This window comes from Gasterosteus aculeatus, chromosome 2 (genome assembly GCF_964276395.1).
Source record: "Gasterosteus aculeatus chromosome 2, fGasAcu3.hap1.1, whole genome shotgun sequence".
Taxonomy (NCBI): Eukaryota; Metazoa; Chordata; class Actinopteri; order Perciformes; family Gasterosteidae; genus Gasterosteus; species Gasterosteus aculeatus.
The window spans coordinates 357738-372558 of record NC_135689.1 but is presented as its reverse complement, the minus strand read 5'-3'; the positions used below and the strand labels follow the sequence as shown (position 1 = coordinate 372558).

The 14821-nt window shown below is 49.0% G+C and overlaps 2 protein-coding genes across 3 annotated transcripts; one reads left to right on the top strand and one right to left on the bottom strand.

Moving 5' to 3' along the window:
- Positions 1-728: 728 nt before the first annotated feature.
- On the top strand, positions 729-3511 carry tsr2 (TSR2 ribosome maturation factor). The gene is made up of 5 exons (XM_040169191.2): positions 729-974; positions 1939-2029; positions 2108-2199; positions 3104-3262; positions 3359-3511. Exons 1-5 carry the CDS (start codon positions 777-779, stop codon positions 3461-3463), a joined length of 645 nt encoding a protein of 214 aa, XP_040025125.2. The 5' UTR covers positions 729-776; the 3' UTR covers positions 3464-3511.
- Positions 3512-3647: 136 nt separating this feature from the next.
- On the bottom strand, positions 3648-13960 carry srpk3 (SRSF protein kinase 3). 2 transcript variants are annotated; one of them, XM_078080930.1, is made up of 17 exons: positions 13217-13960; positions 12343-12439; positions 11054-11880; positions 10759-10867; positions 10523-10610; positions 9326-9413; positions 8841-8947; positions 8601-8766; positions 8297-8322; positions 8033-8125; positions 7422-7473; positions 7145-7351; positions 4940-5037; positions 4372-4479; positions 4193-4262; positions 4029-4121; positions 3648-3957 (listed from the first exon to the last, which is right to left on the bottom strand). In XM_078080930.1, exons 1-17 carry the CDS (start codon positions 13224-13226, stop codon positions 3773-3775), a joined length of 2424 nt encoding a protein of 807 aa, XP_077937056.1. In that variant the 5' UTR covers positions 13227-13960; the 3' UTR covers positions 3648-3772. The 2 variants fall into 2 exon arrangements, with proteins under 2 accessions (XP_077937056.1, XP_077937060.1); XM_078080934.1 differs by having other exon boundaries at positions 7422-7470.
- Between the last annotated feature and the right edge of the window lie 861 nt (positions 13961-14821).

The following is a 14821-nucleotide window of genomic DNA, read 5'->3' as shown; positions in this document are numbered from 1 at the left end:
TGAGGGAGAGAGGGGGAGGGAGAGAGAGAGAGGGGGAGGGAGAGAGAGAGAGGGGGAGAGAGGGGGAGGGAGAGGGGGAGAGTATAAACACGGTCTCCTCTCGTCCGTCAGACGCGATCATATTGTGTCACAATGACACAAATTGCAGTAAATGCAGTTTATGTCTTTTTGTTCTCACAACAAAACTTCTCACAATAGCAAATTCCTCCCTGGGGGGCCGCACTGGAGACCCAGAACTATGTATAGTTCTTACATGTCTGACTCAATCCCACCTTCCAAACTAAAAATATTGTATCCAGTTGTACATTCTCCCACCGATTCCCAGTTTATGCAGCTTAATTAGAAAGCATGTATGTAAAAGCACACTGCTTTGTTTGCCTGAACCCTTCTAACTTCAGTCCATGGTGTTAAATCCACTCTGACAACGTGCCACCGTTCCCCTTTTCTCAAGCTCACATGTGAACCATTGTTCGTTCCATTACTTTACAGATGTTGGATGTTAGTGCTGTTGGGGTCTGATGGATCCTTGCTGGGGTTTCTGATTGAATAGTATTGATGGAATCTTCTCTGCCTTGAGATTGAATTATTGCTTTTAGCTGAAAGTTCTTCTCTCAGGCTGAAATATATATCGTAAAAAAAAATTCCTAAATTAAATGAAGATTATCTTCTTTGTCTGTACATTTTGTTTTGGCCTTTAAGGCTTTTTCTGTCAAGCGCAGCAGGTTTCTAGGCAACGGGAGCCGTGGAGGTAAAGCTGAGGACGACTACACGAGCTGATGCAGCCTCGCTACTGTTTGGGGGTCGATTGTTTCTGTCTGATCCGGATCGGCTGTTTCTGTCTGATCCGGATCGGTTGTTTCTGTCTGATTCAGAAGGTCTCTCCGCTCAGATCCAACATGGCGGCCCCCGCAGCTTCGCATGAGCTCCTGGCGGAGGTGGTGAGAGCGGTTCTTCACTCTTGGCCTGTTCTTCAGGTAAATATGACCCGAGACGCACCCGCCAGGATGCAGCGCGCACACCTGAGCGACAGTTAACAACGCGATGATGCTAACAGGCTAATGATCTTGACGCGCTGTGATGACGTAGTTTTGTTGCATTTTCATCATTTCTCAGCGTTGATTGTTGAGCTCCGTGGAACTGAATTCATTCTGGCGGCGCTCTGTGCTGCTGGGAGCCGCACACGTTCGTGTCAGTGCGGACGTTCTAGCGTTGCCACCCGTCCCTTAAAATACGGAATCGTCCCGTATTTGAAAATAAAATAACGCGTCTCGCTTTGAATCAATTCGGGACGCGGTTTGTCCCGTATTTTCCGAGCTGTCGTCAATGCAGCATCTCATTCGTCCCCTGATTGGTTGATACTCGCTGCCTTCGCTGGTTTGATTGGTTTATTTCAGGTTCACGGCCATTCAGTCAGAGGAGGGCGGGACTCTTGACGGAGTGTCGATTTGAAGAAATGATGGAGGCAGCGACCGAGCGCCCCCCCCCCCCCCGTCCCCTGCGTGTCCCCCCCCGACCCCTGCGTGTCCCCCACCCCCCGACCCCTGCGTGTCTCCCCCCCCCCCCCCGACCCCTGCGTGTCTCCCCCCCCCCCCCCGACCCCTGCGTGTCTCTCGCGGGTCCCTTGCGTGTCCCCCCCTAATTATGTTCCCACGCTCGCCTGGACGAAGGACGGGTCAAAGGTACAAGCAGCCAAAACGGGCGTCTCCCTTGAAGAGAGGGGGAGGTGTCCCTGGTGAGACCCAGGACCAGCTGGAGGGGTTATATCTCCACACTGGGACCACCCTGGACCCCCAGTCACAGCTGGGCTGGGACAGGCTGGTTTGTTGCCCCTGCAGAGGGGTCAGAAGGTCGCAGTAGATGCAGGGAGCCAGTGCCAGTGAGGAAGGCCTCAGAACCAGTCTGTGTGGTCCACTATCGATTCAGAATGTCTGTCCTCAGATCGCCGTGGACAACGGCTTTGGGGGCGTGTACGGCCAGCAGAAAGCTGATTGGATGGTGGATGTCGTCCAGCAGTACTTTCATGACAATGGTAAGTAACCATGGGAACCCGTCAACAGCGGTTAATTAAAAGTACCTAATGACTCTGATGGTGTGTCCCTGGGGTCAGCTGACCTGCAGCAGAGCGAGGTCGAGGACTTCGTTGCTCAGCTGATGGATCAGGAGTTTGACACCGTGGTGGATGATGGGAGTTTACCTCAGGTAAACCTAATGCCACCATAATAACGAACAATGGCATCACATCACCTAGTCATGTGTTTAATCAGCGTCAGGCCCCGCCCCACTGACGGACATTCCACACGTTCCACTTTATTTTTAATTTTTAAATATTTTTAAACTTGAACTTTTATTCCTTCATTTTTAAACTAACCCATAGCATTATATTTTATTTTATTTACTGCTGTTACGCACCAAACGCCAAGTCAAATTCCTTGTATGTCCGACATATTATGGGAATACATTTCTAATTCACTAAATGAACATCATGTTGTGTTGAAGACTTGAAACTAGAGACTGAGACATAAACTCATGTTTACAATGTTTACTGAGGGAATAAATCAAGAGAGAAGTAGTCATTTCCTCATAGACGTCTATGGGAGCAGAGGAGTCGCCCCCTGCTGGTCACTACAGAGAAGTAGAGTCATTTCCTCATAGACGTCTATGGGAGCAGAGGAGTCGCCCCCTGCTGGTCACTACAGAGAAGTAGAGTCATTTCCTCATAGACGTCTATGGGAGCAGAGGAGTCGCCCCCTGCTGGTCACTACAGAGAAGTAGAGTCATTTCCTCATAGACGTCTATGGGAGCAGAGGAGTCGCCCCCTGCTGGTCACTACAGAGAAGTAGAGTCATTTCCTCATAGACGTCTATGGGAGCAGAGGAGTCGCCCCCTGCTGGTCACTACAGAGAAGTAGAGTCATTTCCTCATAGACGTCTATGGGAGCAGAGGAGTCGCCCCCTGCTGGTCACTACAGAGAAGTAGAGTCATTTCCTCATAGACGTCTATGGGAGCAGAGGAGTCGCCCCCTGCTGGTCACTACAGAGAATGCAGCTTTAACTCCTGAAGGGTGTAGATCTTTGATGTTGAACCTGATCTCCTGTATTTTCAGGTGTGTGACAGTCTGATACAGGCGTTCAGTCAGTGGCAGCAGGGGGCGCTGCAGCAGCTCAAACACACCCTCAACACTCTCACTCATAAGAAAGGTCAGAGGGCAAAGGTCACAGCTCCGCCCACACAATCCGATGAAGACAGCAGTGATGAAACGCAGGTATGTGTCACCTGACCCCCACCATGTTGTACTTGTTAGTGGCTCCATGTCAGACATTTGTACTTCCACCTCGTCCTTTTCTTCACGTGTGTTCAGGTGATGGAGTGTGACCCTGCTCCATCGGCCAGCAGCACAGAGCCTCCTCCTCCTCCACCTGCTGACGGAGAACCAGGCTGGACGGTGGTGCGTAAGAGGAAGTGAAGAATGAACTGTTTGGATGTTTTTATATTAAAGCTGTTGGGTTCTCGGTGGAGTGTGATGTCATTGCTTTACTCGCCGTATCCGCAGAGCTAAGCTGATGAGAAGCACATTATCCATCAAATCCCACACGAACAAACATAATAGTACTTGTCAGGTGATGTCATCGACAGGGAAGAGGGGCGGGTCATTTCAAGGCACCGTTTATGACTGACAGGGAGCGTGTAACAATTCAACAGCAGTCAAACATAAAACATTTCAATGGAAGTCGGCTTGGTAACTTCCCTCCGTGTCCACGTGTGCAGCCTGCGTCTATGTGAGCAGCCATGCGTGCTGCAGGCACTGCGCCGCCGTCGCCCTGCGTTCAGGCTGCAGCTCCAACATGGTCAGCAGGAAGTCACTGAACTGAGCCGCCTGCTCCAGAGGCCACTCGTACTTCTCCAACAGCACCTCGAACAGAGCCCACGGCTTCAGGCTGGAGATGTGTCGCAGCTCGCCTGAGACGGGGACGCACCGTGAGACGGGGACACGCGGGGCAGTGGGGGACACAGACACACGGATGTCTCACCTCTCCTGTTGAAGTACTCTCTGGAGTACCTGCCAGACAAGGCGAAGGGCAGAGGAAGCGTCCCGAGCAGCTCGATGACGTGAGCGATGTGATCTGAACACAGAAGAACTGGTGTTCACGTGGGACACGCCAGTGGTGTTTGCCGCGTGCTGATGTGTGTGTACCTTCGTCTCTGCTGTAGTCTTCTCCTGAGTGAGGCTCAAAGAGGTAATCTCCTGTCGCCAGCTCAAAGGCCTGAAACACCAACCAGCCCGACTCACGCCACGAAGCACAACCACGGGGGGGGTGTGTGTGTGTGTGTGTGTGTGTGTGTGTGTGTGTGTGTGTGTGTGTGTGTGTGTACCATGCAGGCGGTGCTCCAGATGTCGGCAGGTGGTCCGTACTCTGCTCCAATCAGAACCTCCAGAGCTCTGTACTGTCTCGTCTGAATGTCCTCTGTGAAGTGCTTGTGCTGGACGAGAGACAGAGAGGAGACGCCTGATTGGTTCATAGGGACACCAAGTGAGGACGGAGAGAAGTGAGGACGGAGAGAAGTGATGAAGGAGAGAGAGAGAAGTGAGGAAGGAGAGAAGTGATGAAGAGTGATGAAGGAGAGAAGTGATGAAGGAGAGAAGTGAGGAAGGAGAGAAGTGAGGAAGAGTGATGAAGGAGAGAAGTGATGAAGGAGAGAAGTGAGGAAGAGTGAGGAAGGAGAGAAGTGAGGAAGGAGAGAAGTGAGGAAGGAGAGAAGTGATGAAGAGTGATGAAGAGTGAGGAAGGAGAGAAGTGAGGAAGGAGAGAAGTGAGGAAGGAGAGAAGTGATGAAGGAGAGAAGTGATGAAGGAGAGAAGTGAGGAAGGAGAGAAGTGAGGAAGGAGAGAAGTGAGGAAGGAGAGGAGTGAGGAAGGAGAGAAGTGATGAAGATGTCTCACCACCCAGCATGCATTTCCCAGGTCGGCGATCTTCACTCGCAGCTTGAGTCCGTTCTGAGGGTCCAGAGGACTGAGGACGAAGTCTGAAGCACTGAACACTGAAAACACAAAGTACACATCTCATCCGCTACTTGTGGTACTGTGTAGTACTACGTGTACTAGTACACACAGAGTACTCTCCCCCTGAATAGACGCCTGCTGAGGCTGAATTCCTGGTTTGGTCGGTTTCCACGTGTTTGATTCCAATGGAAGTAGTTTGATTTCGTTCATCCGTATTACGATGTAGTTTAGTTTGTATGATTTGTTTGTTTGTTTATGACACATCAGATGTTGTGATGTCATTTCTTTTTGTACAGACCGTGTAAATATGATGCAAACAACAGAATAAACCTGTTGGTTTGTGGCTCCAGTGGAACATTAAATCCACAACAAATGGTCCTTTGGGCCTCCAGTGAACCGGGTCATCCCACCTCCACATGGACCCAGACATGTCTTCACCCACACCTCTTTGCCTTCAGCACCTGGTGACGTATTAGCAAACCCACCCAGCGTCCCTCCCCCCGACAGACAGGTGGACCTTTCACCACGTTCTCACGCTGGTGGAGGTTCCAGGAGCAGCCACGCTTCTATCTGAGCGCTCTCCAGCTCAGCAGAGCGACTGGAGGAGCATGTGTATGATGCTTGTGGAGGCGGGGAGAGGATGGGATTGTTGGAGGAATGGAGAGCATGGGAGTCGGAGCTACATCCCTGGTATTCACTCCTCCCGTCAACTGACCCGGCCACCGATGAGTCACGTCTGCAGGTGTTTTGCGATGCCTCTGAACGGACGAACATGAACACAATGGCCAGATGTTGCCCCTAAACGTCAGCCATCGATTCCCCGACTTGAACTGTGTGCTAACCTACTGAACTCACCGTCCCTCTACAGTCACTCCACCACTGTCCTGTCATGGCTGACATCCGACTCCTGTCAAAGAACAGCTGAGGTTCTCTCGCTAACACAGCCAGCTGGAGATACGTCGCCTCCAAGAATAATCCAGCGGATCACCTGACGTGGAGAAAACCCCCCTAGAGCTTTCTCAGCGAAACTTGAGGTCCAAGTCCATCTTTACCAGCTGAATGCAGCCTGCGGAGGAGCTAAGGAGCTGTTCTGTGGTGCAGTAATGTTAGATGATGCAAACCTCCCTGATCCAAACAGCTGGTAAAGGAAACAGTACATGCTTCATGGGGCGGATCATATCCCAAACACTCAGAAAGGCATCTTCTGCAACGAGCCCATCCGATGTTTCCCCGAGGAACGCAAAGCCCTTAAAACTGGTAAATGTACCGAAGAGTATGACCCTGATCTTGGACCCTCAACACCTCATCCCTGGTAAAGAAAGCCCACCAGCGTCTCTTCTTCCTGAGGAGACTGAAGAAGTTCCATCTGTCTCCTCAGATTCTAGAGAACTTCTACCGCTGTACCACAGAGAGCATCCGTACAGACTGCATCTCCGTACGCTACGGCAGCTGCTCTGTCAGGGACCGTAAATCACTGCAGAGGGTGAAAACCGCCCAACGCATCACCGGTTCCTCCCTCCCCACCATCGAGGCGTCCAGAGCAAGAGATGTCTGGAGGTGCAGCTCTCACCCAGCCACAGACTGTTTGCCCTCCTCCCCTCTGGGAGGCGCTACAGGGTGCAGGAACAGCTTCATCCCTGCGGCTGTCACTCTACTGAACTCTGCCCCCCCCCACACACCTCCCTCAGTGACTGTACTCCCCCTCCACCCTGGCTTGACTGCCACACCCTCCTCCAGCCACTGGACATTTGCACTGTCATTGTGTATCCATTTCTTACTGTTCATATCTATTTATTCACTTATTACACTTTACATATGCACACTCTGCACTTTCTGCTACTTTGCACTCTGGTTGGATGTTAAACTGCATTTCGTTGCCTCAGTACTTGTACCTCAGTACTTGTACCCTGTGCAGTGACAATAAAGTCTAATCTAATCTAATCATCTGAAACATCCCATAACCAAACTCATTATCAGAGACTATGAGGAGAACTGCTCCCTGAGCACGGGGGGACGCCAGCATCAACACCAATGTCCAGACTGCCAGCGATGGAGAGACAAGCACGTCGTCGCTCCAGCCCGTCTTGGACTGTTCTCCTGGTGCACGTCAACGCGCTGTAGTACGCGGCCGTGGTAGTTTCTCACCATCTCGTCCGCTCGAGTTCTCTGACTGAGTAGAAAGTGCTGATTCAGAAGGCGCTGACATCACGGAGCTGGAGAAGCCCGATAGGCCGGAGGCGGGGCTGGTGAACCGTCCGGGGGCGTGGCCATTACACCTGTCGTCCAACCAGGAAGAGGTGGAGTCTGAGCTGGTTTTGCTGGCTGACGTGTTGCCATTGACGACCAGAGAGCCTGTGAGCCAAGAAGTACATGTTTGACACCAACAATACAACTTGTATATTGATGTACAGAAAGTACTCACAGGCAGCGTCTGTATCTTCGGATTGTATCACACCGTCCTCGTCCTCCATCTTCTGAACACACAGGGGACATTACTGAAGTACTGAAGTACTACTGCAGAACTATTACAATAGTACAAAAGGGTTACCGTCCTGTGGCAGAAGTACTGTACAATACTATTAGAATGGTATTATAGTGGTATTACTATACTGTTGCTGTAGTACAATCAGTTGTATTACAGTAGTAGTAGTACGGTAATATTAATGTATTAGAGTAGTATTGTGGTAGACTTGTATTAGTACAGTAAAAGCATGGTAGTAAGTATTAGAATAGTATTGTAGTAGCATGCAAGCAGTATTGTAGAAGTATAATTGTAGTACTACTGTAGCACTATGAGAGTAGTGTGGTAGCAGTACTGTAGAAGTATGAGAGTAGTATTGTAGTACTACTCTAGAAGTATTGTAGAAGTATGAGAGTAGTATTGTAGTACTACTGTAGGAGTATTGTAGCTGTATGAGATTAGTATTGTAGTACTACTGTAGAAGTATTGTAGCTGTATGAGAGTAGTATTGTAGTACTACTGTCGCAGTATGAGAGTAGTATTGTAGACAAACATGTTTTATGTTGTAGTACCTGTATGTTCACCAGTCTCTCCTCCAACAGCTTCTGTTGACGTTTAGCTTTCCTCTTCATCTTCTTCTTCTTGTTCTTAGACAGCTTACCAACCTACACACACACACACACACACACACACGCACACACACACGCACAGTTGGTGACATCATCACCAACACAGGGAGTACATTGCGTGTTCTTTACTTGGTTGTATTAAATAGTTTCTACATGTGACATAAAGGACCAATGAGAACGCAGCAGGCCTTAAATCTGGACACGTACCTGTAAATCGCTGGGAGCCGTGCTAACTAGAAAAGAGAGACGGGTACAGGCAGGCAGACGGGTAGAGAGAGACAGGAAGAGAACATCAGAAACAGGAAATACAGTTTGAAAGGTGTAAAAAACAGACTAGAGGCAGGTAGACAGGTAGGCAGGTAGACGGGTATAAGAAAGGAGGAGACAGCTTAGTCTGCAGACAGAGACACAGACTGTTCTGTCTGAACTGAGTGGAAACCACAGCTCCCAGTAACAGATATGAGCCTTTCTAACTGGTCACAGATCTAAAGGATCACATGGTGATCTTCACCTGAGGACCCCGAAGGGGGCGGAGCTCCAGCTCTCTGCCACATGGTGGCCTCGGCTGCCAGTCTCCTGACATAAACCTCATCCACGTCCAGTAAGATGTTCTCTGGTTTGATGTCCGTGTGGATGATCTTACACTTGGTGTGGAGGTAGTCGAGACCCTGAAGCACCTGCAAGCACACCGTGACGTAGAAGCTCAATAGGTCGGAGGGTCAGGGAGATGTTCATCAGTGTGGCTTCTTACCTGTCTAATTATGGTCTTCACACAGACCAGAGGAAGTCCCATGTAGTTGGACTTAATGATCCATTTTAACAGCTGATGACCCAAAACCTCCAGAACCATACAGACATCTGAGGAAAGGCTGAGGAAACCACTGAAGGGCAGGGGGACGGACGGGTGGACAGACAGGTGGACAGATGGACAGACGGGTGGACAGAGAAGTAGACGGACGGATAGACGGACAGACGGACAGGTGGACAGATGGGTGGACAGACGGGTGGACGGACGGATAGACGGACAGGTGGACAGATGGGTGGACAGACAGGTGGACGGACGGATAGACAGACAGGTGGACAGACAGGTGGACGGACGGATAGACGGACAGGTGGACAGACAGGTGGACGGACGGGTGGACAAGTAGACGGACAGGTGGACGGACTGGTGGACAGATGGACAAGTAGACAGGCAGGTGGACAGACATGTGACGGCCAGCTGAGGAGGAAGGATACGGATCCCGTTGACTCCAGAGATCTTGAAGTCATCTATCAGTTGGACAATGGTCTCTCTGTAGGGGTCGGAGGGGTCACTGTCTCTCACCTGTACACAAACAGACTGGTTACCTGAGGACTGGGTTTGAACAGGTTTGGTTACTGGTCCCTGAGGGTGAGGCCGCCATGTGAGAGTCACAGATCACAGAGACATGAATTGCTTTTCTTTAAAAGTAAAGTAGGAGTATGTAGTAGTAGTAATCAGTCATATCTCAGATGTCAGAGATGAAAGAAATGCCAACAAGAAAAATGTTTTCCTCAAAACCACACAAATGGGATTCAGCAGTTTGAGGCCAGAAAAGAGGTCAAAAGAAGCAAAGATCATCTCATGAGGTGAATACAGACGTATTGGAGCACTTTTACCTGAGTATTATTACTACTGAGTATTATTACTACTGAGTATTATTACTACTGAGTACTTCTTCCACATTCCTCAGAACAGGCGGGTTTATGTGTCACTAAAACTGCTGCTGCAGCAATAAAGATGTGGCCCCTGTGGACCTTAAGAAGTGCTGTGAAGGCCGATAAGAGCTTATTATAAGCAAATCCTGGGGTCCTCAAACCGCAAACCTCCAGCCAACAGGAAATGGAAGAATGCCACCTTCCTGCCCACAGCTGAAACCCTTCATGACCAATCTTCAATTTCCTGCTGTTGCTCTTACAAATCATACAAAGCGGGCGAGTCCGAGGTCGACCGATATATAATAAAAAATGGATTTGGTGGAGTCCGTTTTCATGTCAACGCACTGACCTCTACTTTTTCATTCCTTTCAGACTAAATTCACTGTAGTTGTAGTTGCCCCCCCTTGTTTTTCTCCCGGTCCTAACAGACACGTTTCACTCAACATGGACCGGAACCGGATCGCCATATTTGGTCGACTGAGAAGTAGCTCGGGACGGTGCAGCGCTGCGTGAGACCTCTTCGAACACCACGTCACTCAAAGCAGCAGCGCCCCCCCCGGCGTGGCCGGCCTGACCATTAGCGCCCTGCGCCGCCCCCCCAACCAAGCCTAGGGTTTGACTGGTCTGGCCCACTTGTGGGCAGTATGTGGCCCCTTAGTTTGACCCCCCTGCCCTATAAGGATTAGGTAGATCTGGTACCTGACCCTAAGATGAGGGTACGGCTCGGTAGTGGTCCACAACCAGTATGATACTCACACATCGGAGCAATTTTATCTCGTCCACAGCCGTCTCTGTGTAATGAGGGGCGCTCTTCACCACCTTCAGCGCCACAAAGCGCTTCCTCCTGAACACAGAAACAGAACTAGTATCATCATCAGTAGAACTTAGGAGGTGTTATCAGTAGAACCAGTGTAGACTCATCAGTTAAACCCAGTAGAGCCAGCGGATGTGATGAGGACCACTACTGTATTCTGTGTGTAGGGGGGTCTTACTGCAGGTCCCAGCAGAGCCACACGGTGGAGAAGTGGCCCCAACCCAGCTTTCTGACCACATGGTATCTCCCGTTGAACAGGTCACCGATCTTCACCGGGTAGTAACCGCCTGCAACACACAGAGCCAGCAAGCAACTGTCAGCGGGGACGTCACCATGGCAACTAGTCACGGGCCTCCCGGGGGGCGGGGTTCAGGCCTCGAGGAGGACGTCCAGAGGAGATGCTCCTCTCCACCAGGTCCCAAGTATTTACTCTGATTCGTCTTGAACCAATCAGCCTCCATCATCTGACTCACCTTTGCAATAATCTGAAGGGTCTTCCTGCTCTTCATCGTCAGAGCCCAAAAGCGGAACAGGGGGCGGGGTCAACTCTAGAGGGGGCGGGCTCAGAGTCAAAGGGGGCGTGGCCGGAGGCCTCACGAGAGAAGGGCCGGGGCTCAGGGAGTTGGGGGAGCAGAGGAAGGAGGTGGGTGAGAAGGTGGGTGTGCAGAGGTGCGAGGAGACACTCGAGGTAAAGGTCACTGAGGTCAGCAAGAAGGGTTCTAGGTGGGAGGGGCTTAACTGAGGACTGGGAGGAACTTTATCAGAAACCGCCTTTGATTCAGAGGCATTGTGGGTAATGTTGAGTGAAACGATTGCAGGTAAATTGGAGGAATAAGTTTGGCTCTCAGGTGGACTCTGATGAACATTTTGAAGAGTTCTATTAGGCGATCGGGAGGAATTCTGGGTATTATTTTGGTTGACCATGGGCGGTGATTGACTTGGACTGTGGGCGGGATCTTCAAACATGGAAGGAGGGGATTGGCTGTCAATCTGATGTGTCATTGCTGCTGTCGGGTGGGTGTTTAATAGAGTAACTTCAGGAGGCTCCAAGTGTGCTATAAGAGGATCTACTGGATCCGGACAGGGGGGGGCGGTTCTGAGGGTGCAGATCTCAGTGGGTAACGTGCTGGTGAGTGGATGGGACTGTTGGGGTACTGTAGCGGCTTCATGGACATCTTCAGTACATGCTGGTGCTCTTTGTGATGATGTGTTTGCATCTGAAGTATTTTGCGGTTGCGACAGGGTGGCTTCTGGGTAACTCTGCTGAGGGGTTGGGAAGAGGTCACAGAGGTCATCGGGCCTGAAATAGACAACAATAACTTATCAGATTTTACAGCGGCTTCTGGCTTTGTAACTTTGTAACAAGCACCTACCTCCCTCACTGATTGGTCAGCTGTGATAAAGTGGGCGGGACTTGAACACACGTCAACCACACACAGAAACACACTCACACACCAATCACACACACACACACACACACACCTGCTCTTCATGAGTCATGGTCAGTGTTGAGCTTTGACTTCCCTGCACTAAAATAGACGGACGAGAGTGTGTGTGTGTGTGTGTGTGTGTGTGTGTGTGTGTGTGTGTGTGTGTGTGTGTGTGTGATATCATAATTCAATCTCTGCTTCTATTATTGGAGTCGAGTCTCTCGGGCCAAACACCAAACCCTTTTTCTGTCAGTATGACGCACGCACACACACACACACACACACACACACACACGCACACACACGCGTTCTGTGTCCGGTCTCCACGTTACCGGTTCTCCTCCGTTCGGACCCGTTGGTGCTTCTTTCCTCTCCGCCGGTGCTTCTTGCCGGTAGCTGCAGCATTACCGGCTCCTCCGGCGACTGTTGCTGCTCAGACAACAACAACAAGCATCATCAACACTTATGACAGATAATATCTCAATATTTCGGGTCCTATAAAAGCAATTTTCAAATGAGTGAGTTCCATGTGGTAAGGACCTCGCCGACTGCTCATATGACAAAAAATGAAAGAATTGTACTGTACCAATCAGAGATTTCTCGAAAATAACATTCCTACATATGTTCAAAAAGTGGAAATTAATTCAGAAATGTTCCATGTCCATATTGGCTTTATAAACATTCAAATGTAATTTAAAGTGATCTGGCACTCTGAGATCTGATGAAGAATGCGTTACATATGAAATGTATTATTATCCTTATTGTTTATCTCATAATTGCTACAGTGAAAATGTCAGATTCACAGTATGAAGTTAGAGATTTTCTGACACACACATGAACCAATGTTGATTAACGTTGAATAGCTTTTATCAAACTTCAGTTTTCTCTGTACAAATAAAATTTTACATCAGGAAATCTCAATTGGTTAGGTAAACAGATGTGTGTCTTCTTTCTATGTTGGTGTATTTTCTCTCTAACGGTAAGTTAGAGAGAAAATTCTCCATATCGTTCACACTCAGTTAATAAATAGCTGCATTAGCTTTAAGGTCTGAATGGTCGATTCTTTCAAAGGAGTCTCGCTGAACCAGAAACCCAACACGTAACATTGTGTGTTTGAGGCAACATCAGCTGTCATCGGCTACTACCGTCTACTCGTGAGCGCTAGCTTAGCATGTTAGCCGTGCTGAAATGGCTAACGTACTTTACCTATTAGCATCCTGCGACCGGTCCGAACAGAGCCGGGCTCTGCTCTATCCCGGCTGGACTGACGGTACTCTGAAGGCTCAGTAGATCCGGTCCCTTAGAACCCGGTGGTGGAATGCTCGTTAACTCCGTCAGAAAACAACTCTGTTGGCTCCGTTAGCTCCGTTAGCCTGTTAGCTCCGTCAGATAACAGCTGATGGTCTGCTGTCAGTTGGCTCCGCTAGCTCCGTTAGCCCGTTAGCTACGTTAGCCCTTAGCCTGTTAGCCCCGTTAGATAACAGCTGATGGTCTGCTGGCTGTTGGCTCCGCTAGCTCTGTTAGCTACGTTAGCACTTAGCCTGTTAGCCCCGTTAGATAACAGCTGATGGTCTGCTGTCTGTTGGCTCCGTTAGCTTCGTTAGCTTCGTTAGCACTTAGCCTGTTAGCCCCGTTAGATAACAGCTGATGGTCTGCTGGCTGTTGGCTCCGCTAGCTTCGTTAGCTCAGCTACTTTCAGTGCAGCTGCAGATCAGTGGCCCCCTCTGAAGACCGGAGGGGAGGTACCGGCTCTGTACTGGGTCCAGTCCGGTTATTCTGGGTGTGTTTCCCCTGGTGCCCCGGTCCTACCCTTCATGGTCTCAACAGCTGTTAACAGTCGGACACCGGACACCGGTCTTTGGTCATGCGCAGTTAGCGGCCATACTGAGGCTGGATCCAAACCGGGACGGGTGGCTGCGGTCAACTCAGCCGACGCTTGAATGTTAGTGCACGTGTATGCTGATGTTTACGGTATTGAACAAGTAACCGGAATAAAAGCTATTTAATCAAATATTCTGGACAATGACTGAAGTATTTGTGTTCAGGATCATTCTGACTACTGTTGTACAAAAAATTCTTCAATGTTTGAATGGCAATGAAAACACCTTTCTGAATAAGTCCAAACAATGACTGATGCATGTGTTAAGACCACTCTTGTACGAAAAATGTAAAAATATTACTGTACAAATTAAGAGATCTCTCCAAAATAAAGGTCCTGTAGGTATATGTTGAAAAACATAATTTCTCCATATTTGAACTGTATGAAAAATACTTTCCCCAGTAATTGCAGGCAAAGACGTAATAATATGCGTACAAGACTTATATAACTACACATTTACAGACATTTTTTAATATACTAATTCAAGATTCCCAAAAGTAGACGTCTAACATTTGTACATTAAAAAAGTAAATCAGGGTATCTTTGATCTACAAAATACAAGAGCTTTTAGTGTGTTCTTTGACATGCTTAACAATCGTTAATCCAAACATTATATTAAAGGTTATATTAAAGATTTTACTGCTGGAATTTACTGTGTAGTGGACGTTTTAGTCTGTAAAGCCTGTGCATTTCATTTCGAGAATCTTATTCAAAGAAAGACAAGAAAAGACTCAGTGATGCAGTTATACAAAGACAATATTAACATCCACTTTTTTATCCATTTGTCCAAATGTTTCTTGCATTGTTTTTTTCGACAGTTCTCTTGCACGCAGCAGCTCAGTCTGCTTGAAAAAGTGTGTTCACAAACAGGTGAGCATTGAATATGGATATATGGAGAATAGGTGTTTTTGAACTTGCAACTATAGGGCTTT